Source organism: Magnolia sinica, chromosome 1, assembly GCF_029962835.1.
Source record: "Magnolia sinica isolate HGM2019 chromosome 1, MsV1, whole genome shotgun sequence".
Classification (NCBI taxonomy): Eukaryota; Viridiplantae; Streptophyta; class Magnoliopsida; order Magnoliales; family Magnoliaceae; genus Magnolia; species Magnolia sinica.
The window spans coordinates 17637046-17662683 of record NC_080573.1 but is presented as its reverse complement, the minus strand read 5'-3'; the positions used below and the strand labels follow the sequence as shown (position 1 = coordinate 17662683).

Here is a 25638-nt window from a genome sequence, read left to right as displayed (position 1 = left end):
TTTTCCTTACATAAAGGGAATTTTATGATCGTGGCCTAGAGGAAGCAGTAGCCCTTTTGGCTCTTTAAAAAGGTCCTTGTATGTGACCAAGATTTGTCAAAGCTAGGAATCCTCAAGAATTGGGTTTAGTTGTGGTAGTGGTCCCTCCAGGTTGACCGAGAAGAGTTGCAAGAGGCCTCCAAATTTTTGCTTCTTAGAATTTTAAAGAAGTTCGTTTTCACCCACAATCTTAGTGGGGTAGGGCATGGTCAAACCATTTAAATCCACCATTTTCCCCCATCACAAATGACATGTGAAATTTGGCAAAATCCCACACAATGGGGCCTAACCTTATGAGCCACTAGGCCCCAAGGACCACGTCACAACCTTCCAATGGTAAAAGGCAGAGGTCCACCACTACGGGTATGCCTTGGAGAAATAATTGTACACCTAAACAACAACCCGCACTTGAAATTCCCCTCCTTGGCAAGGCCATAGCCTTAGCCCTTCCTTTTTTTCAAAAGGCCATGCCTTAGCCTTTGTTCAATCACTCTTACCCTAATTTTCATAGTATGCTCATAAGTTTAATCCCACAATAGTTAGTGTAGTTTTGTATGTCTCCTTTATTCATAAAAATAGGTACCATGGTACTTTTCCTCAATTTGTCTAGCATTTTCTTTGATTTTACATTCTTATTAAACAACCTTATCAATCAAAATAACTAAGTATCTCCAGTACACTTCCAAACCTCTATTGGTATATCATCTGGTCCAAGGGCCTTTCCTGTTTTCTTCTTTCCCAAAGCTTTTTTCACTTTAGAAATCCAATCCTACAAAAGTTTCTATAGAGTCCAACTTTATTTGAGTTTATGGTTCATTCTATCTCTACTCTCAAAGTGATTTTCATTTAACAAGTTCTATGCTTCCCCACCTTTCATTGATCTCAATTGTCCTTGACTTTTAATTACATCTAATGTGATCTAGGTCTCTACTCTTCCTCTTTCTCATTTTTACAAATTTCAAGACAACGTTTTCGCATTCTCGTCCCCAATCTGTTATAAAGATCATCACAAGCCTTAAGTTTAGCTTCACTTACTACTTTCTTAACAATCTTTTTTGCATTTCTATATTGTTCATGTTTTTCATTGTTTCTAGTCCCTTGCCAGTCTTTGAAACATGCACGTTTCTTGTCAATAGCTTTATGTACATCATTATTCCACCACCAAGTTTTCTTATATGATTGGTCTTTCCCTCTAAATACTCCTAAAACATCCTTTGCCTCTTCCCTAATGCACTCAGCTATCTCATTCAATATAACATTGACTTCTTCCTCAACATTTCACCTTCCTCCTTCTATCAATTTATCTATGACTAACATTATTCTCTCTCCTTTTAAATTCCACGACCTAGTTTTTCAACACCTATTAATTTCATTCCCTTTTTTTCCATTTCTTAATGTAAACGTCCATAACCATTAATATATGTTGTGCAGTCAAACTCTCTCCAAGTATCACCTTACTGTCCTTACATATTGATCATTTTGTCTTCCTAAGTAGAAAGATATCTATTTGGCTTGTATATGATCCACTTTTGAAAGTTACTAAATGTTCATCCCTCTTCTTAAAGTATGTGTTCGCTAGAGTTATATTGTATGCCATAGCAAAATCAATGATAGCTTCCCCCATCTCATTTCTTCTCTCAAAACCATATCCTTCATATACCCTCTCATATCCTCTACTTTCTTTCCCTACATGACCATTTAAGTCTCCTCCTACAAACATCTTACCTTCATTTGGAATTTCTTGCATTAGTTCATCCATATCCTCCCAAAATTGTCTCTTAATTCTATCCTCTAACCTTACCTGCGGGGCATATGTACAAATAACATTGATTATCTCCTCTCCTAACACAATTTTTATTAATAAAATCCTATTGCTTACTCTTTTAACATCTACAACTTTATCTTTTAAATCTTTATCCACCACCATCCCAACCCCATTTATTATTCTTTCCTATATATCAAAGCTTATACCCATCAATTTCTCTAGCTTTGGCCCATTTCCACTTGGTCTCCTAAACACAAGCCATGTTAACTCTCCTTCATTTCATCATGTCTACTAATGCCATGCTCTTACTTGCAAATGTTCCTATATTCCGTGCGGCAAGATGAATCACATTCTCTTGGACTAGCTTCTTTACCTGCACGCGTCCAGAATGGCACAGGAACCCTTGGCTACTTCTAACAACAACGGGCATCGTTGCAGCCCACCGCTTCTAGGGGACGCCCTAGCCAACCCTTACACATTTCTCACTACACCCAGGTTCCGATGCAACCAAGATATTCAATAACAGTAACGATGGTCGTAACAGCCACTATAATTACCATTACAATAAGGGCCGTAACGGCTGTTACAACCATTTTTTTAAAATTGTATCAGCCCCATAATAGCAACAGTGGTGTAATGTGTAACAGTTCCCACCATGACAACCATTATGCCCCGTATCGTAAAGGTAACAGTGGCGGCCGTTACGGCCACCATTACCGTTACAGAACACCTTGGTTTGGAATGTCATATCATTTGGATTCATGTAGCAAATTTTTTGCATAAGTTTGATGCCAGCTGCCAACCTGACACAACCATCCCTTATCTGGACTGGGGACCAGCAATGAGAACATAAAACTCCCAAAGGTGCAATGTAATAGACTACTACATAGGTCGATTAAAATTAAGCACTAACTAATAGCTATTACATCAGTTAATTACAATCAACAAGTTGTCAGGCCAAATAAGATGTTCGTACTTCCCTATCATTTCAACCAGCATTCATGTGATATTGTGCTAGTGAATTGGCCATTTTCTTTGGCTTATGCAATGGTGTTGCCTTCTTAAGCGACTGCTTAACATCAGCATTTAAAAAGAGTTAAGCACTGATAGCATGAACGGTCAAGGTATTAAAACACCTTATCATCTGATTAGCAACATCTGAAAAGATGGCATATTGTTTGGCATGGCCATACAATATATGACTGATAACATCTTAAAGATGAAGAACATGATTGCTCTAGCCAGGCATTGAGAAAATATGTAAAAGAAATCCAACTTTGAAAAATAGACTCCTTTAATACATCAATTTTTAGAAGAATATCATGGTCTTATAATTCACAGTTTGAATATTACAATTCATATAAAATCCTATCAGAAATGGTTTGAATCTTTTATTCAAATCAAATTCTTCAAATATCCTAATTACGCTTACTGGTAAAATCTTATGATTCAATTGAGGAACGAGGAGGATCACAGTTGAGAGCTGAGTCGTGGCTTATAAAAACATAAAACTGTTATAGGCTTTACCTATTTGTCTTCAGAAGTTATTTGAGATGTCTCTTGCACGTGAATAAGCACTTGTAAGAGGTATTTTAGTTTTGTATCCTTTCAAACTATCCCACAGAACAGATACTGATTGACAATTTGGTAGAAATTGTTGAGGGTCAAATATTGCATATCAGACCCCAGTTATTGTCAGGATTTACAAACATAGTACTATTTATCGACCTGATTTAATCATGTTTGTGATGCAGGGCGTATTCACGAGCCTGGACTGAAAAAATGATGCTATATGTATGGATTGACGCTCTGAATTCACCAAGGCATAGGACGGGACTCCAGAAGACCAAGCTTGAAGAATTTACAAGCCAGAAATCAGAGAAAGTCCAGCCAACAGGCCTAGAAGACGTATAGAATGCAAGATCACAGGGTTCCCACCATTAGATCAGTTTGAAACTCCATACGTACCCTGAGGACCATAAATGAACCGTACACATCAATTTTCAGCTCCTGGATCACTGTGAAAGTGGCCCAACGGACAGATCAGCCACCAAAACAGTGATATGGGGCCCACCTGTTATCTGGATATGCTTCAAAATTAGTCTTGGCAGTTTAAATGAGATGGGACAACAGAGGGACGGATCAGATTTTACATATACATCAACATGGGACCCACTTTACATGCAAGGAGTGCACGGGCAACTGTGCACGCACTGAACACTGAACCAACAAGAGCGGTCAAACGCTATTTGACCGTGTCTCGCTGCTCACAACAGAGGAAGCTCTGTTTCAAGGAACAAGCAGCTGTGTTTTTGTAGTGGGCCACCATCTGAGGTCTTCAGGCTGATCTGGACCATTCAGTAGACTCCAACAGCCCAGAGAATGCGGACTTAGGAGAGATAGTTTGAAGAGAGCAGTATGATTGATTTTTTACCGTGTAAACACAATTCTGACGGTTTACTGAATACTCAGTGGGTCACACCGAATCCAATGCAAAAGCACCCATGGTCGAACGGTTTTTCGACATGAGTCCATTGGACGGAGTGGATCCCTTCTCTAGAGATGATCAGGGGCCAGCCGAGCATCCCAGCGTAATTCCTTACGCACGTATGTGCGTAACAAGATGACCGATCACCGTGGGCCATACGATCTTCGTGATCGTGATCGGACGGACAATCCGGACTGTCCATTGTATCCAGACAAAAAAAAAAAAAAAAAAAAAAACATTTTGCCTATAAAAACGGCTTTCAAATCTCCTCCATTTGCAATATTCTCACTCCAAAACTCTCTTACTCTATTTTTCTCTTACATTTGTGAATTACAAGTGGTCTTAATCTCCCTCTCTATTGTATTTCCTACTTCCAAGTGATCTTAATCTTTCTCTCTTACATTCCCTCTCTCTTGGAAGTTGGAAGATCAAGATTCAAGCACTTTTTAAGTTTCAAGGAAGATAGCTTGTTGATTTTCTACCATAATAAATAAATAGCTTGTTGAATTTGTTATTACTTCTTGTTAACTATATTGTTAAATGTGGATGACTTGATGTTTAATTGATTTTATCTCTCTCAAATGTATTTTAAGTATGTAAAATTAGTTATCTATTAACTTAGAAAAGTACTCCTCAGTTTCTTCTATTTTTTTACATTTTTTTGAATTTTTCCCTAATATATATATATATATAATTTCAAAAAAAAAACAAAAAATGCAATTGCATATGTGCTTACGCATATGCGATCGCACATGATCGCATATGTGATTCGACAACATTGGATGCAGCGCATCGCTTATAGGAAATGCTCTAGCATGAGTTTGGAACATGGTGTGGCTACAAGGCCGTAAAGGCCGTTATGTAAAGGTAATGGTGGCAACCGTTACAAGTTACGGGGTCGTAACGGCTGTAACAGCCGTTATGGAAAAAATGACCCGTAATTGCCGTTAACGGCACGTTACATCTCCTATAAAGGCCAAAATAGCCCCGTAATGGTCTATTACGAGACAAATACATGTTTTTCATACTTTTAATGAACATTACGGGACAAATACAAGTTTTTCGGGGGTTTTTTCAATAAATAAAAAAATTTTAAAGAGAGAGAGAGAGAGACCGTAAAGGCCATTACGGGGCCATGACAACCATTATGCCCCGTATCGTAAAGGTAACAGTGGCGGCCGTTACGGCCACCATTACCGTTACAGAACACCTTGGTTTGGAATGTCATATCATTTGGATTCATGTAGCAAATTTTTTGCATAAGTTTGATGCCAGCTGCCAACCTGACACAACCATCCCTTATCTGGACTGGGGACCAGCAATGAGAACATAAAACTCCCAAAGGTGCAATGTAATAGACTACTACATAGGTCGATTAAAATTAAGCACTAACTAATAGCTATTACATCAGTTAATTACAATCAACAAGTTGTCAGGCCAAATAAGATGTTCGTACTTCCCTATCATTTCAACCAGCATTCATGTGATATTGTGCTAGTGAATTGGCCATTTTCTTTGGCTTATGCAATGGTGTTGCCTTCTTAAGCGACTGCTTAACATCAGCATTTAAAAAGAGTTAAGCACTGATAGCATGAACGGTCAAGGTATTAAAACACCTTATCATCTGATTAGCAACATCTGAAAAGATGGCATATTGTTTGGCATGGCCATACAATATATGACTGATAACATCTTAAAGATGAAGAACATGATTGCTCTAGCCAGGCATTGAGAAAATATGTAAAAGAAATCCAACTTTGAAAAATAGACTCCTTTAATACATCAATTTTTAGAAGAATATCATGGTCTTATAATTCACAGTTTGAATATTACAATTCATATAAAATCCTATCAGAAATGGTTTGAATCTTTTATTCAAATCAAATTCTTCAAATATCCTAATTACGCTTACTGGTAAAATCTTATGATTCAATTGAGGAACGAGGAGGATCACAGTTGAGAGCTGAGTCGTGGCTTATAAAAACATAAAACTGTTATAGGCTTTACCTATTTGTCTTCAGAAGTTATTTGAGATGTCTCTTGCACGTGAATAAGCACTTGTAAGAGGTATTTTAGTTTTGTATCCTTTCAAACTATCCCACAGAACAGATACTGATTGACAATTTGGTAGAAATCGAGATTTGATTGATTCCCTTGCACTTGTCTAGGGCCTTTCGCTTGGGAGCTTGGAACTTGGAAGTCGGAGTCCAAAAATATTTTTGTTCTTCATTTGTAAACAACAACAGACCATGGTATAATGTTGATGTTATCCCATATCCTCATGTGGTATGATAGAACATAGAAGACCATATCATATCCCACTTTTTATACTTTTCTAAGACTATTTCAGTTTTTTGCCATATCGTCTTTTAAAAAAAGCATAAAAACCTAACAATCATGTTATTTACAATTCACTTAACAATTTCATCCCTATTGTCATGTTACAATGTGATATGACTTGCAGAACATTCATTTAAGAAATTAACAGATAGTTTAACCCTCACCAGTGATAGCAGCTGATGATGAACCTCCACATGCAATATAGACAATGTGTTCCTCTGCTAAAGCCTCACCCAGCGTAATTCCTTACGCACGTATGTGCGTAACAAGATGACCGATCACCGTGGGCCATACGATCTTCGTGATTGTGATCGGACGGCCAATCCGGACTGTTCATTGTATCCAGACAATGATTCTAACCAAAATCCCTACCTTTTTTGCAATCATGCATATAATAAAGATCGCTAGTGTTGGAGCTTTCGCCGGACGTTGATTCACGCAGCGGCCCACTGAAAGGTCAGATCCCCTTCAAAATCAGAATTTTGTGCTTAATCATTCCCGCAGAGCCAATGGCCGGCTCTGATGAGGTGTGATGTCGCTAAAGTGGACCCCACCGAGTTCAACCACGTAAACGGAGTTTCCATTTCCAGCGGCTCTGTTCACGGAAACCGGAAGCTGTCCGCGTTTTGCGGGCGACTGTGGGCCACCATGATGAGCCATCTCTCCAATCCACACCGTCAATAAGGAAGCCCAGACAAAATCGTCTTGGACCCGACCTGTTGAAAGAAGAGACGAGCTCCAAGGTGAACGAGCTCCTGATCTTAAAGAAGCTCTGTGGTGATACGCAAGACGTTGCTGTGTAACGCTTCCTGCACATGCACCGTCCCTGGCAGATATAAAACAGAGAGAGAAAGGGAGGAAAAAGGAGGAAAAAAACGGGAAGCAGCAGGCTTGGGACGAGCAGGGTTACGGGTTTAGACGATTGCAAGAGAGAAGATAGAGGGTTAGCCATTGAAAGTTTTAATTATTTATTTATTTATTTGAGAGATCAAGCCCAATCATGTTGGGTTAAACCTCTTAGCTAGGGCTAAGAGGTGAAGCTTGTAGCGAGATGGGAGACTCCATTGTATGCTGGTAATTTAATTTAAATTTCTAAACTAACTTTGATTTTAGTTTGATAATTAAGGGAATACTTTTAGTTTTTAAATGATCTGTTGTGACTGAAATTACAATGGGTCTGCAATGGCTTTGAATATTTATTTTTCCTTATTGTGATTGTGACGGCAGGAAGTCCTATTGTTCGCCATCGTCTCCTGGGCATGGTAGGATGATGGTACCCTTCCTGACATTCATACATCACTCAGACTAGTTGTGAATTGGTTTGATTTTGTTGTTTACTTTGTCTCATGGGCATGGTTTTGTGATGGAATCCACTCTAATTTACACCTGTCTGATCTCATGAAAACTAGATCAAGTAAGTTCAGTTTAAATTCCATAATTCTTGATGCAGGCATAAAATCTCCCTAATCTCTACAAGTGGATCCTCTGAATCCCTAGTTTCCTTCCTCTGAATTCCTTAAAGTTTTAGATAATTATTCCACAATTATTCTTAAATTCTATTTGGTTTAGATCACATCTTAGTCCAGTTCTAGTTCTACTTGGTTTCAGATAACGTACAGGTATCAGTCCCTGTGGATTCGACCTCGGTCTTACCGAGTTTATTACTACATCACAACCCTATACTTGGGGAGTGAACAGAAATCGAGATTTGATTGATTCCCTTGCACTTGTCTAGGGCCTTTCGCTTGGGAGCTTGGAACTTGGAAGTCGGAGTCCAAAAATATTTTTGTTCTTCATTTGTAAACAACAACAGACCATGGTATAATGTTGATGTTATCCCATATCCTCATGTGGTATGATAGAACATAGAAGACCATATCATATCCCACTTTTTATACTTTTCTAAGACTATTTCAGTTTTTTGCCATATCGTCTTTTAAAAAAAGCATAAAAACCTAACAATCATGTTATTTACAATTCACTTAACAATTTCATCCCTATTGTCATGTTACAATGTGATATGACTTGCAGAACATTCATTTAAGAAATTAACAGATAGTTTAACCCTCACCAGTGATAGCAGCTGATGATGAACCTCCACATGCAATATAGACAATGTGTTCCTCTGCTAAAGCCTCAATCACTGCTGGAACCTTCTGATTCTGTAAAGAAGAATGACCCAACTGACCCTGACCCCCATGGCCCCAAGAAAGGACTTTACCCTGATCTGAAATATAATTCAATATTACTTGCTAACCATGAATGGTTAAGGTGAATGAAGAGAGAATGGTGCCAAGCTATCTCACGAAATCATGTGGCATCTTTACCATTACTAAGGACACCACAAACATATGAAGTACTTGACAGAGTTAAGCAACCAGAAGACAAACAGGAAATTTCAATAAACAGAAATGACTATTAGGAAGCATCTTTGTGACACTTTACCAGTTAATGCAAGAGAATGATAACCGCCACTTGCTATTTGAATAATACGATCATCTTGGAGGCTGGGAACTGGTTGTGGTCTCCAGTCACTGACTTTATCGCCCCTACCTAGTTCAAAGTTGGAGTTTGCTGCAGAAACAAAAGATTTATCAGATTGGAAGTTACTGACAAAGTTATTAAGTGTGAATCTTGTAGAGCAGAAAATGGTGAAACATCTCACCTCCCCAACTCCAAAGCTTCCCCTCTGAAGTCAACGCCATTGTGAAAAAACCACCACAAGAAACAGCCACAACAGGCACAGGTAAGGCATGTACTCTAGAAGGAGTGCCAAGAGCACCCGTCTCATCTGGGCCACCACCGGCACCAAGGCCCAGTCTACCATCCCCCTCATCTCGACCCCAAGTATAAAGTTCGCCTAGATCAATCACAGCACACATGAATACAGGTGTGAAGCCAAGTACAGCCAAACAACTGTAATATATCAGACCAAACCACAGTATGCTTTATTACTCCCAAAGATAACTCTAAAATAAGTCATATTCATTGAAGCATGTCCCAAAAACAGTTCCAGTGTCAGAATCATATTTAAGCATGGTATTATGAAGTAAAATAAACACACTAAGATGGAGCACAATGCAAAGAAATTACCATAACTGGATCAAAGGATGAAACATACAGTATATATACCTTATGGAAATAGATACATTGGAATGGTCTCAAACTTGAAGTGTCCATCCATGTTCAACTTCCATGAATTGGATGGAAGCATATTCCAACTATCAACTTCCTTAAGCGCTTTCCTCCAATCTTGATCTTTGCCAACCACTTTCTCGAAAGATCCTCCATACAGATTCCTTTAAACTTCTCCCAAGGAAGACCATAACTAGCGAAATTGGATTTAGTATAACCCTCAACACGAGCCACCAAGAGGAAGAAACCATAGAAAATCCTTCTATCGCACTCTCATAATATACCCCACATTATCGTACATGGACCATGCTCCAAATGATCTTCTTCTTGGTCTAAATGTGCAAGATGACCAATCCATCACTAATTGCCCGTCGATTTGGGAACACTATAGTTAAAAGCGCTAGGCACACACCGCCAGACACAACGTTTTTCAATTTTACATCATGAATATTAATTTATGTAGATAATTAGACGAGGGAGGGGGGTAAACACAAACGGAAGGATGCTTTAGAATCTAAATGTTTTAAAATTAGTCTAACTAAAACAAAGTTTATGACATGCAGTTTTAGTAACAATAGGAGTGGAAACCAGGAATTAGTTAACATTACTGACCAAGAAGTACACCAAAATGACTATTTCCAACATCTAGGGTCAATAATTCATGGGAGTGGAAAGATTGAGAAGGATGTTAATCATAGAATTCAAGCTGGGCAGAAGAAGTGGAGATGTGCTCTAGAGTTTTAAGCCATCGCCTTGTGCCAATTAAACTGAAGGGGAAATCTTATTGGATGGCTAGAAGACCAGCCATGTTTTATGGGGAAAAATGTTGGGCAGTTCAAGAACAACATGTCCATAGGATGAGTGTAGCTGAAATGAGGATGTTGAGATAGATGAGTGGCAAGATGAAGGATAGTATTAGAAATGAATGGATTCGAGGAAACTTAAAAGAGTAGCACTAGTAGGAAATAAGATGATGAAAAGTAGACTTAGATGGTTTGCCATGTGCAACAGAGCCAAGAGCAGCACTAGTAAAGAGTGAGTTGGTTCAAGTTGAAAGCTCTAAAAGGGCAAGGGGAATGCCAAAAAGGACATGTGGGGAGGTATAAAAAAGACTTGATGACCTATGGTTTAACCGACGATATAGTTCTTGATAGAGTGGACAGCTGACCCAATTAGTTGGGATAGGGCTTAAGTGATGACAATGATGACAACAAATAATTAGCTTATGTTGATTTTTTAATAGTTGTATGTATTTTAACACAACAAAATGAAACAAATTGGGAAGTTAAATACATATTTCTGACAGTTAAATGCTTATCGTGGGTCCCCAAATTATTGATCTTCGATATCCCTAATTAGAGACTTGGCGAATAGTCTTACATTTCAATGAATCCACAAATATTCCAAACTGAGATCATATTTCAATGTAGTTTAACACGATGAAATGAAACTAATTGTAAAGTAAATACATATTTCTCACAGTTAAATGCTTCAAGTCTAACATTTCAATGAACCACAAAATATTCCAAACTAAGATCAACCAAATTCTACACCAGTCAAAGAAAAGAGTAAAACCTAAGGCAATTAAGCATTACCAAAAGCAATTTAAGCACCAAAAAATCTACTTATCAAACTACTAATCAATTGATCATTAATCAAACCATCCATGAAACTACTAGACTAGTAATCATTAATCAAAAGCTAAAGCTACTTAAATTGTTGTTTAGACATACCTTAGGCACCATTTGGGATTTGGGAAATGAGAATATAAATTTGGCAAATCCATGAACTTGTCAAGTTCATGGATTTGCATTGGTTTGGATTTGATACATCGCAAAGTCCACAATTTGGGAATCAAGCTACAAATCCATGGATTTGGGGAGCATTCATTACAAAAGCAGAGCATTTAAGGGGATAACTTTTATTTCCTTTAAGATAGTATCTCGTTTTGTGGATTTGCCAAGTCTTAGTTTTTGGGGGGATTTGGATTTGTCCCAAATCCATGAATTTATGGGGGAGTGAATTTAGTAAATCCCCAACAAAAAACAAACATAGGAAATCTAAAATACATGGATTTCATAAATCCCTCGACCCTCCCCCAACATCCCCATAGAGTTTAAAAACCCCATCCCCTTGATCCAACAAATCCATGTTACCCAAAAACCCAAGTTTTGAGGTACCCACAAGTGTACCTCATGTAAAATGCCGAATGTGCCTAGGCACATCTAGGCATTGAGCACTAGTCATTGGGCACGTGCATAGCATCGTCACCTCACACAGGGCCTATGCAAAGCACAACTGCTCCAAAAGGCTTAAGCATGTGTTTGGAATGCCTGTGACTACACCATCTGGGAAGGACCCACGAAACCTTGCAAAGCTGAAGAAAAGGAATTGCAAATATATAATCCAGTATAACAATGGCGGAGGAGATGATTCACTATCTCTTTGTTATTCCGGCACAAAAAACAAACGGTATGGAGAGTGAGGTTCGTGAGTATTTTGTTTCCAGTAACCATCCAAGAAAACACTTCAACCAAGAAGGAGCATTAGTTCCCCATAATTCAGCATGTGGAGACCTTGACTGAGAGGTAGGGCTTAGGGATCTGAAAAAGTCCTTTCCCAAAAACATCCCTAAAGGAGAGGAGCCCATATCCTTTCATCACTCCTGTTGAAGGGGATAAATAACAATCAAGAATACCGAGTAACTCCGACATTACGCTGATTTCAAGCTTCTTCTACATGCCACATTCCACACCACTTCACCCTCAAGATTTTGAAATAATCTTTGACAGACCTTGCCCAGAAAGCGAACAGCCAAGAGAATCTCTGAGCTCCCTTACCCAAAAATCTCCCCAGAATCTTATCCAATCACCTCTGCCCACCTTAAATTGTGCTCCCACCACAAAAGTAGAAACAAAAGATCTGGTGAAAAGCCGTTGCTTAATGCCTGAAAAACTTATTGGTAAAATGGGCTAGTGCGCTAATGTTTTTCAGCTTGCTCCAAAACGCTTAAGGCTATTAAAAAATTTTAAAATTAAAATTAAATTTTAAAATAAAAGAAAAATTAAAAATAAAAAAAGGCTCCAATAGTTGAGAAACACTTGCATAGTCAAAGGACCTAGCATGTTTTACTAATAAGCTTTTTATTCAACAAGCAATGGCTGAAAAGCATTGCGCGCTAGTGCACTTACATTTTTCAGCTTGCTTCAAACACTTATATAGTTAAAGACACTAGTGCCTTTATAGTCATGTTTTCAACTCCAACAAAACACTCCAACCTGAGGAGCAGTTCCTCAAATTTTAGCATGGGAGACCTTGACTGAGAAGTAGGGCTTAGGGATCTGAAGAAGTCCTTTATCCAAAACAGAACTAAAGGAGAGGCTGCCCCTTTCCTATCCTGACTTCCATTTAAGGTGAGAGAAATGCCATCAAGAATACCAAGCAACTGTGACATTATGCCGATTTCAAGCTTCTTCTACATGTGTTCACACCACCTAAAATTTTAGAAACACTTTTTGATAGAGCTTGCCAAGAAAGCAAATAGTCAAGAGAATCTCTGAGCTAATGGTGAATCCCCTACAAAAAATCTCCAAAGAATCTTATCCAATCACCTTTGCTCCTTCCACAAAAGTAGAAACAAAGGATCTGATTAAGCTCATCTTGAACAATATCCCTCATCAAACATCTCGATTTGCTACAATAAAATAACACATTTTCTAATAGGCTGTTTGGGCCAAGCAACTTACGACAAGGATTTTTTAAATCCACATATTTAAAATCTCATGAGTTTGTTCTTTGTTAGGATATGCCAAATATATTTCCCAAATCCGTACTCCCATAAATCCATGGAGTGGGTCAAATATAAACAAAAATTAAATAAATAAAGACTTGGTAAATCTACAAAGGAAGAGACTCTCAAAAGGAATAAAAGCAATGCCCTTGCAATAAATGCTCTGCCATTACAATAAATGCTTCCCAAACTCATGGATTTGCAGCTTGATTACCAAACAGTTGACTTTAAGATTCACCAAATCCACAACCCACACATATCCATGAATTTGATAAGTTCATGGATTTACCAAATCCATAGCCTCATTTCCCTGATACTAAATAGGGGCTAAAGCCACCTTAACATTAAGAGTGTTAGTTCCATGAATTGACAAGGAATATCTCACTCAGAAGTCTTCAAAAAGATACTGTGGGTATAAAAGGGGCAACTAGTGTGAGGCTGAAATAAGAAAGGGGCAAAATTTTCCAAAGTCTCATGCTGTGTCGATGACAGCTGGAATAGAGATCAGAACCATAGAAAAACCAACACAGGATATTGACAGATAAATTTGTTAGATTGCACCACTTCATTGCCTTAAAAGCAAGTCCATCCTGCCACTTAATCTAAAGAATGGTAAGGTTTAGAATGACTCTATAATTGCACTATCATCAAGTAAGCAGGCAAGTGAATGATTGTGTTTCCGGTTAGAATAAGTTCCCAACATTTTTTCTATAGTTAGTTAAGATCAACATTCCCAACATTGCTCTTAAGTCTTAACTAACTTATGGTTTCATAAGTGGAACCAAAAAAATGGCATCAGTTCGTTTTTACTCTAAAAGCTGGCAAAGGCTTTTAGAAAACTCGTTCAATCAATCCAGGAACAAAAATTAGATATAGGAGTATCGTCGAAGTATTGAACACAAATAAGAATACAAAGTAGGCGATAGCAAAGTGTCCTATGTGGTTTAACTATAGAATAGCTGGTGTTAAAATGTAGGCTATGCCTATGCAGCATGTCATTTAAAGTAGTAAGAAAGAGAAGCACTGAATTTCCTGGATTAATCCGTCCATCCAATTAAAAACCTATTATATATAAATATCCATTGTTGAATAGTAAACTAACCGATTTACCAACCTGAGTCAGCAACAGCTGCAGTATGAGTTCCACTAGTTGCAAGATGAGATATTTTCCCATTCCAAGCACCTTTCACGAGCCTTGGCAGCAATTCCCTATGATAAACAGAATGGCCAAGAGCACCAAATCCACCATAACCCCTGCAAACTTCAGCCAGTGGAAAGGAGTCATTGGGAGGACTAAACAAAATTCCATTGACAGGATAAATGGATAATTTAAGTATAACTTCTATGATGAAATATTAACATGACAGATTCATGAACTCATTATTCCAAGCATGTCAACCAAATTCTCATAATAATAATTTTTTTTACAAAAGATGCTAAGCACTAAGTTAATGCAAGGGCATTTTCAGAACGGGCTCAAGTGGGGTGGCCTATGGGATGCAGGGGCACACTCCAGGTGAGCGACCCGTGTGAGGCAAGTGGCTCGTGTGAGGTGGGTGGCTCGTATGAAGCGGAACCCATGTGAAGCAGGGCCCACGAGGGGGGTTCGGCCGAGGTCCTAGCCCATGGGATGTAGGGCCTGGGCTATGAGATAAAAGGATTTTGTCACGAGAAATAAATAAAATATATGATAACAGTAACTAAATTAGTGAAATGGATAACTTATAAGAACATGACTTTGGGCAGCTTCACGATGAATTACTCTAAAAGCAACAAAAATTTTAACTTGAATTGTAACTACTTGAGTAGATCATCTGAACATTAATTAGTAAGCACATTTAGCTGATTGGGGGGGGGGGGGGGCCCACAATGCAGGTTTATATAGATGGAATTACAGAATACAATTTTATTTTATTTTTGCACACACACCACAATGGGTACTCGAACCCATGACCTTTGTGTTGGAACTCTTGTCAGTCTACCACTAATCCGTGAGTAGGGGCCCAAATTACAGAATACAATTAAATCTTCTTAAGAGACATGGAAGTAAAACACTCTTTCCATATATAAAAACCAACATACAGAATAAACATGAAGAGAAATTTCAATGAATGTTGAGATCATACTTCATAGCTTCTATACTTTATCCCAAAGATGAAGTGGATTGGGACAATAGTTTCAACCTGTTGGATATTCTTCACATGGAGCAGATGTGGGCAGAATACCAAGCATGCCCTGGCTTTTCAAAATTCAAGTCCCTATATCCTGTTAGGGTTGCAGTTTGCAAATGAGCTGGGAATCTGTTGGTTTGGGCCCGGAATTGGAATTGATCAGATTTCGTGATACAAGACATGAAATTCAAGTATGATGTGCAAGATTTTCAGGCTTTAGATCACACTAGTTCAGAAACAATTACACAAAATCCCACATCCCACACAAAAGTTCAGATGTATTCTGGCACGAGCCTGTTGGTGCACAAAAATGTATGAAGTTTCTATCATATGATGAAGAAAGGATTTTGAAGGATGAGAAGATGTCAGAGATAAGGAAGAAAGAAGAGAAAAGATTAGAAGGCAGAAATTAGAAGAAATGTGCAAGAAAAGATGAAATAGAGTGTGACTTCATGGGATTGTGTGGTCCGCCAAACCATATCAGTTGTGCAGGCCACGCAAAAGGCTATATTGATTGCGCGAGCCGCACAAATGGCTACATTTGGTGTTTTTCATGAATGGTTAGATCTAATGGAAGGTGGGCCCCATGGCATAGAGATCCAGGGTTCGCATGTGTGGAGGTCTATAAATACCCCACTCCCCCTCTCATTTGAGGAGGTTGAAGATTTTGAAAGAAGATTAGAGCTCTAGAGAAGACTGAAGGTATGAGAAGAGAAGGATGCAAGGGTTCGCGCCGGTCTGCGCAAACCATATCAGTTGCGCAGGCCACGCAACAGGGCTGTTGCACAGCCAGTAAGGGTTAAGGGCTGATATGCTGCCAAAATTGTTAATCTCCATTCCTCCTTTTGCACAAGGATATGAGCTCAAGAAAGAGAAATCAGATGATCGAATCCGCACAATATTCCTCTTAATAAGATGATCAAATTGCAAGCCGAAATGCTACCGAAATTGATATTCAGATTCAATATTCAAACTCTGTCAATTTCTATATTATAAATAATCTATCTAAGAATCAGGGGATATCTGAGGAGGTAAATGAACTCAATATTAATAAATGTGATGATTGTTCTTCATACACTCTTTCTATTACATTTGAATAAGATATTCTCCCAAATCAAATGCATTTGTTTCTTGTCGAAACAAAATGACAACTCTATTGGGGACTGTCTTATTTAAGAATAACATTGAGAAGGTTAAGGGGACTTTCGTCATAAGTTTGGCGTCTTTCCGACGCCAAAATGGTGACTCTTAAATGCAACATCCTCTCCTTCATCTCTAAGATAGAATATTTCCTTATTAAAATACTAATTTTGATTTTATATTCTTATTTTGAAGGAATCTGAAGAAAACAAAATTTCAAATTACAATCAATGGCAAGCATAATGAAGAAGACGAACTTCTACTTCACAACGAATGGGTTTGTAGTAGAATATGCAACGAAGTAGCTTTAAATCACAAAGCTCAGCTTACTACAAACAAGAATGACATGCCTGAAGCTATGGTTGGAGTTATATCTTCTTTGCCATTGGCACAAGAGAATGATGATAATTGGATTGTCGTAGCATCTCGAAGAACAAGGGCCCAAAATATAGTAACTACTAAGATGAACTCATCTCTACGTAAGATTAGGGGACCAGTAATACAGAATATGGGAAAAATTAATCCTAAACTCGCTCCTCCAACCTTGTATCCAGGGGGATCTCTTCCTTCTTTGACATCACAAGATTTCCTGACACTACCTGTTATGAAGACTCGGTGGACAAGGAAAGAGAAAGATAAAGCATTGGTGAATAATACAGTTTCTGTTTCACCTCAAGATAACGCCTCGATAGGAAATTTCATAGTCATCTGAATTCTGCAAAAGCATAGGCAAATCAAACGAAACTCCTCTTTCGATCAATCCCGTTATATCGCTATATTCCCATTTTACTCCCACAACGATGTCATCACAGAGCAGAGAGGCCACTGTACACATGACAGGAATTAATCAAGATCCCCCACCAAATGTTGATGAACATATGGTTGAGATGGCCGAAGCTCAAAGAATCTTGATGGAGGAATGTCGAAGTCTCCGAGAAGCTTTAACAACTCTCGCCCATAACATGGCTCAAGTAACGGTCCCGCCGGTAACAGCCACTATGAACAAACAAGAGCGACAACCTGAAGCCTCATTGCCGCAAAGAGTAGGATCGTACAGGTCTGCTCCGGTTACTAGGACAATAACGCGAGAGGAGATGCGACTGATGGTTGTAGACATTGTCAGGGAGCGTGACCATACTGGGAGTTCTGATACAGAACACCGTATCTAAGAGAGGTAGAAGATGTTTCATTTCCAGCTAACTTTAAACAGCCAAATTTTTAGAAATTTAAAGGAGATGGGTCTCTAGAAGAACATCTCGTACACTTCATCACCACTATGGGGAATTTCTCCACTATTCCTCAATATTATCTAGGATTGTTCGGATCTTCTTTAACAGGCAAAGCATTCAATGGTATTCTGGTTTGGTGCCTAAGTCAATAAGAACTTGGAAACAGATGTAATATGTATTTATATCTAATTGCTTCTCATTAAAATGCGATGTCAGTATTGCAGAATTGGCCTCTGTCAGACAGAGAGAAAATGAGCCCACGGAGAAATTCATTGACAGGTGGAAGATCTTAGGGGCTTCATGTAGACAATTACTAGAAGAGAAGAACAAGTGAACATGTGTTTGAATTCTATGGAACCGAGAATTGCTTTCGGGCTCACGAGTGCTGATATAAAGACTTTTCGAGATCTTGCAACAAAAGCGCACGCATTAGAATTAATGGCTAGGAATATGCTAGCCTTTCAAATTAGAAAAGAAAGAAGTCGATCAAATTGATTGATGGTAACCACCGTTAATCAGGAAAAGAAAAGGAATACTTTTTACAGTAAGCGAAAAACAAAGAAGAGAGAAGATTTAAATCAATATAAGGATCGAGTAAACGATAAGCGACTGCGACCATACGACTCCTGTAGAGAATATGCATTTGATAAAGAAGATATGTAGCCAATGATGAAACAATTTCTTGCCACCAGAACTATCAGCTTACCTTCACTGCAATACCCAGAAGAAGTTGAAATGACTAAAGAGGAAAAATATTGTCATTACCATCATTGTTTAAGACATCCGACAAAAAATTATTTTACGTTAAAAGATATGTTGCAAAGAATGATAAAGCAAGGTGAAGTAGTATTGAAAGAAGAGGAGAAATAAGATAAGAAAGCAGCTGTGAATGCCACATTTGCAGGAGATCCATGGAAGATTGGAAAAGAAGGAAGGCTGTTGCGATAAGAGAATGGCTAGCAGTGATGGATTCACTCAGAATTTCTTGTTGTGATTCACAATTTGTTGAATCATCCTCTAAAGAGTTCAGTCATGGTTTAGCTTCTATTCGCCAAAGAGAGGATAAACCGGTCGGAGAATTCATTAATCGATGGAGAATCCTGGGGGCATCACGTTTGCGATTGGTGAAAGAAGAAAAGGAACCAGTTAAGTTATGCTTGGAATGCATAAGGCCAAGTATTGCTTTAAGTCTCGCGGATTCTAATATACAGACATTTCAAGACCTGATTGAAGAGGCTTGTAGCTTAGAAAGGATTATTGCAAAGGTGGCTAACTTTTATATAAGCCAGTTGGTTCCAAACCTCAGAAGAAATTCAACTGATATGAATAAGGAAGAAAGAAAAACGAAGAATCGACAGAAGGGCGTTACAAGTTCAGATACAAGAAGTATGAATGAACATACGACCAAGGAAATGAAGAAAGAATTTGCACAATCTAAGGGTTGTAGGAGGTATTCATTTGAAGAAGATGATATGCTCTCTATGTTGAACAAATTGCTGGCAGCCGAAAAGATCAAATTTCCTTGGCCGAAACGTCCAAAGGAAATGAAGAAAATAAGTGAAGGTGATTATTGTTATTACCATCGTTTCCTCGGACATCAAAAGGAGAATTGTTTCAATTTGAAGAACAAGTTACAAAAGATGATTGATAAAGGTGAAATCGCTATAAGGAAAGTGTATGAAATAAAAGAAGAAATAAGAGTACATAGGCTTAATTAATTCAAGATTGGGGGCAATACTAATCTCGGATATTTGTTAAGAATTGCAATATCGTGATTTTGATTGGGAAGATTATCAGAATAATACTTCCTAATAAAAAAGGGGCATGACGAGTAGAAAGATGAAAAAATGAAAGGGTTGCAAAAATATAAAGTCATGTATTCTTCATGTGAATGAATAAAAAGAAGCGCAAATTTTCAATCAAAGCTTCTTAAGCATATTGGACATATATAGATCAAGCACTGATGATTGTTGTTAAGCATTGATGATTGTTGTAAAGCATCGATGATATCACCAAAATCGCTAAGCGTCGATGACTATCGCCAAAATTAGCAACTATCGCTGTCATCATCAATCGCTCGTACAAGCTTATCTTATCAAAATTGCTATCATCGCCAAGCTGATATACTATCTTAAATATAACATAAATATTGACAGAACATTATCAGCAATGGAGAAATGTCAATTATTGATTCACTATTTTTAGTAGTTGATAATATTGACATATCAACAAAATTGTCGTTGTCGAGGACTCGGCGAAACTGAAACCTATTGTGTATTTTTACGATAAATTGATTTATTGGCAAATATATATATATATATATATATATATATATATATATATATATATATATATATATATATATATATTATTCGAGCAGCAGTGAGAAGCCAGTGGCCTTAAAAACCCCGTGGGCCATCACATGCATACCCATGCAAGCAGCGAATGGAGCCAATGACTAAAAGTCTGCAACGACTAGTCATGCGTGAGACCTATGTTGCCTGTAGAGCTTTCGACAACGTCACAGGGAAGGATGAAAATACCCTCCCATGAACGGGTCCGACCTTGTAGGAGAAGAAAAAGTGGGTCGCAGTGTGAGTTCTGTAGCTTTGACCATAGATGGGACAACCACACGTAAGACCCCCCCAGATTCCTAGTTTGATTCCAGTAGATAGCACTTGTGCCCCCAATGAACTCTAGATAGTTACTGTTGCCAGCCCTGTACGTAAATCCCACTGAGTTCACTCCCCGGTAGCATCACTGGGCCCCTCTGATGGATCGCGGTTTGTGAACTCCTCAGCCGCAATAAGTCTCGTGAACTCTAGAGAGTTATGGCGACCATCCGTGTAAGACTTGACTCCCGCATGAGTTTAAGAAACTGCACCTTGCTCCACTACTCAGGAGCTTAAACTGGTGAAAAAGTTGTGTCCAGTCAAGTCTTGTCCATTTAGGCCTAGTCTAGCCAAGTTCAGTACAGTCAGGTCGTGTCCAGTCATGGTCAGTCAAAGTGCACTAGCTCCATTATGCAAGAAACTGCTTGATAGGATAACAAAAATCACAAAAATTTCATATCATCTATCTGCTAGGAATACGCTCAAAGATACAAACTGCTTCATATGATAACAAAAATCATGAAAATTTCATATTTAGCATAAATGGATATGCGATATACAAAATGCGTTTCTTTTGAAATAGGTACATATTATGGTTACATTAAGATTGATCAAGATATTCAATATCTCTATTCTAAAGCCAAGTACATTAAAGTATGTCTATTCGTCCGAAGAAGATGAGTCTTCAATGATAATATGTTTGTCCTTCTGAAGAGGACGACGATGCCTTCTTGTCTTCTGCCTTTCTGATGACGAAGGAATATTATTTCTTGAAATCCACAAAGGAGGGGGAAGATAGAATTGCGAAGAGCTATTAGTTTCTATGGGAAATGCATGGGTATTCTTCAAAGGTGCACCAAAGGCTATCCATCCCTCGAGAGTATCAGTAGGTTTTGTTTCAGAAATATTATCTGCAGAAGAAATTTTTATGCAAAGTTGGCCTAGAGAGGGGGCATGATCTACTTCTTCAAAATATCCAACGTCTTGGTCTTTTTGGAAATCTCTTAAGCGAGGAGGAAGAATCCATATGGCATGATCTACTGGGTAGTAATATTCCACAAAAAAATACTGATGAACCCACCATTGCATCCAGGAATGAGAAGCACTAAAAGGAGGAAGGTGATCAGGGCGATCAGGGCTCAAATACGCTTTACCAGAGTCAACAAATGTCCAAGGGGAAGTACATTCCCAGCCAGCCTATGAAGAAGTGCCATGGGGCACAAACAGGAAAAGATTCGGAAAAAGGACCCTTAAAACAAAAAACAACGTCTTCAAGAGCATGATATAATGAGCAAAGAATGCAACAAATGCAATGCAAAGCATGCTGACAAGCACAAGACTAAATCATTATCATATTGCAAATCTTACAGTTATTCTAAAAGCTTCCAATATATTTCAAAATTATCAATACTTCATGAAATTAAACTAGAGAATTATAATGTATTAAAATATTGACTCCGATCAATTTTGCAGGAAAGATTACCATTCAAAAGCTTGAGTTATGTAGACAATGAATAAAGGAGACAATTAAAAGATTGTTGCAATAGGAGCAGTATTAAAGAACCACTCCCTAGATGCAGAGTTCAAAGAAAGAGCTGCCGGAGTTAATCAAAGAAATCATTATAGCAGGAGCAACATTGAAGGACAATTCCCTGATCAAGTTACTCAAAGATGAAGTCACTGTAGTCATTACAATGGCGAATTTTAATGAAGAAGAAAAGAATTGCACGAACAAAGGAAAGACGTTGTCTGATCCACCGCTATGAAGACTGAGTGTTTTTGTTGCAGCATTATCTTCCGTATTGAAACATTCACTCGGTACTTCTGACTGCGATCATTCAGTCTTCCATTCGAGCGCAATCATTCAGTCTTTTGTTCAAGCGCGATCATTTAGTCTTCTGTTGGAGCACGATCATCAGTCTTCCATTCCAGCGCGATCATTCAGTCTTTCGTGCGAGCGCGATCATTCAGTCCTCCGTTCGGGCTTGACCATCCAGTCGCCCTTCAGCCATAATTCATTCGAGCTTGATACATTCGATCGTGATTTATTCAATAATAATCTGTTTGAGCACGATCCTCCATTTGAGCTCGATTGTTGAAGTTTTCCATTCATATAATTCTTCTCCGATACATAGTCATCTCTGCGTTCATGAAGATTCCTTTGTCGAGAAAGGATTTTTTTGTGCAGAAGAAGATCGATCCTCCATTTGATTTCATCAATCAATCAAAGAAGGATCGAGGGGGCATCTATTGGTACACAAAAGTGTATGAAGTTTCTATCATATGATGAAAAAAGGTTTTTGAAGGATGAGAAGATGTCAGAGACAAGGAAGAAAGAAGAGGAAAGATTAGAAGGCAGAAAATTAGAAGAAATGTATAAGAAAAGATGAAATAGAGTGTGACTTCATGGGTTTGTGCGGTCCGTGCAAACCATATCAGTTGCGGGGGCCGCGCAAGAGGCTATATTGATTACACGAGCCGCGCGAACGGCTAGAAGTGGTGTTTTTCATGAATGGTTAGATCCACTGGAAGGTGGGCCCCATGGCACAGAAATCGAGGGTTCACACGTGTGGAGGTCTATAAATACCCTACTCCCCCTCTCATTTGGTGGTGGAAAATTTTTGGAGGAAGGTCAGAGCTTCAGAGAAGACTGAAGGTAGGAGAAGAGGAGGAGGAAGGGTTTGTGTGGGTCGTAAGAGAAAAGGAAGAAGGGTTTGTGCGGTCCCGGCAAACCATATCAGTTGCGCAGGCCGTGCAACAGGGCTATTGCACAGCTAGTAAGGGTTAAAGGCTGATATGCTGCTGAAATTGTCAAGCTCCAGTCCTCCTTTTGCACAAGGACATGAACTCAAGAAGGAGAGATCAGATGATCGAATCAGCACAACATTCCTCTTGATGAGATGATCAATTCACAAGCTGAAATGCTGCTGGATTGGATATCCATATTTGACATTCAAACTTTCTCAATTCTTATATTCTGGATATTCTATCTTAGAATTAGGGGAAATCAAATGATGTAAATGAACTCAGAATGAATAATATGATGATCGTTCTCTTTCTATCCTCTCTTTATTATGATTGAATAAGATAATTTTTCCAAATCGAATGCATTTGTTTCTTGTCGAAATAGCAACCGTTAGCACATGTTAGGGTCGAATCAATCAAAATTATATACCAAACAAGAATCAAATGAAGGTAAATTCATCCACACATGCACAAAAATAATTCCCCCAATCCAAGGGATTCAGAAATTTCAATTCGGGAACCCTAAGGTTGAAGAAATGGCATAAAATTGGGGATTTGAGTAATTTAGGGTTAGGTTTAGGGATTTTGGGTGAAAGCGGAGTGAAAGAGAGGAGAGAAACGAACCAGAAAAGTACCGCACGTGTGGACAACAGCAATGGCCTAAACGCACGTGCGTGTGATCACGGCCGCAAGTGTGTGGGGCCCACTATACTGAAAAAGGCCACCTTGGCCCTATTCGGATAGGGATGGACTCTAAAACCCCCAAATCTCAGCTCGATCCGATGTACTGTTTGTGCGTGGTGCTCTGCTGAAGTTTCAGCCCTCCTGTAGGGCCAGATTCTATAAATCTACTGTAGATGGGGAAACGCCTACAAATATTGATGGATTTGTAGATGGAATGCTTGTAGGAGAAGAGAAATATGGATGGAAGAAGGTGGGGGCGAATCGGGATAGGTGTGGCTTCGCACCACGGTAGTCAGCCCTTCGAGGAAGGGAGGGTTTCGCACCCAATTGAATCTCCACAACTCGAAAATTTAGAGGAGCAGAAAAACGCAGCAATTTTATTAATCTTCATTGAGGAAAAAAGACTACAAGGGGTGCCTATTTATAATAAAACCCTATACCCCAAAACTCGCGCCATGTGCGCAACCTATTACTTGGAGACGAAGTAATAAAAAATAACAACTAATCAAAGCAATCTAAACCGTCCATGATATTCCTAATAACAATAATAAGCAAAACCCAAAGTACTAGATTAATTAGAATAGTGGGCTACGATCATGAGAACCCATGGTGGGATTCATATGACTATCGAGTCCACTCCAACGAACCAAAACGCAGTCCTCTAACTAGGAGGCTCTCTTTGGACGTTGTTATTGATCCAGATCGATGGTGGGGCCCTCCTCCTTGCGCACGTGCTTAGGGGGGCATGCGTGTGCGCGTGATGATCAGAGTGGCCCTATTCAATTTTTTAAAATATTCTTTGCCAAGGTCCTACCTGTTTCCAACCCACCCAGGCCTGGATTATGAGCTGATCTGGGCTTGGGCTGTCGAGCAGGGCTACAATTTATTACAATTTGTTCAGACCACGCCCAAGTTCCCCCAACCCAATCTACCGACTGCTGGGCATTGAAGAAATCAACATCAATGTTATCAGCAGAGGCCACATTGCAGAACCTTCTTCTGTCCATTCATCCCAAGGAAAGCAAAGGTCATCATCATCGTCGTTAGTTTTATCCTATAAAAATTTACTTTCTTGACCCACTACCACTAGTCAACCCCCCAAGTCCCAAGCTTAGTTGTAAGATCCTTCTAACAAGGCACAGTTCCCACTTTGAATCACACTTTGGACATGTGTGCACCTGCTCCTGCCTTCTTGCTAACATTTTAATACAAATGCTTCCCCACTCCTGCACCCAAATCTGCCGCCACTTCGCTTCATGCTTCGTGCAACTATAGTCCCAGGTCAACCTGACCCAGTTTTACTTTGCAAACTGTGCTTCTTTAGCACTTCCAAATTAAAGAAAGGAGCCGTTTGAACTTTGAATGCCAGCTATTATGGCTAGCATCCTCTAGAATATTTATGGGTCTTTTCTTTCATCCACAATTTCTCGTATTTGGTTAACTAGAAGTAAAGAATTGTTTTCCAATTTTGGGAAGTGTTGCAGGTCAAAGTAGTAGTAG

The 25638-nt window shown here is 38.9% G+C and overlaps 1 protein-coding gene across 3 annotated transcripts in view; it reads right to left on the bottom strand.

Moving 5' to 3' along the window:
* The window catches only part of LOC131241408 (RCC1 domain-containing protein RUG3, mitochondrial), a 32712-nt gene that overhangs the window by 3841 nt on the left and 3233 nt on the right, over nt 1–25638 (bottom strand). For 2 of the 3 annotated variants that reach the window (XM_058240221.1, XM_058240218.1), the window contains 4 exons: nt 14672–14818; nt 9298–9492; nt 9078–9206; nt 8704–8859 (listed from right to left, as the gene is read on the bottom strand). In XM_058240221.1, coding sequence (XP_058096204.1) covers nt 8704–8859; nt 9078–9206; nt 9298–9492; nt 14672–14818 — 627 coding nt within the window. The remainder of the gene's footprint in view (nt 1–8703; nt 8860–9077; nt 9207–9297; nt 9493–14671; nt 14819–25638) is intronic. The other variant, XM_058240213.1, reaches the window with a different exon arrangement.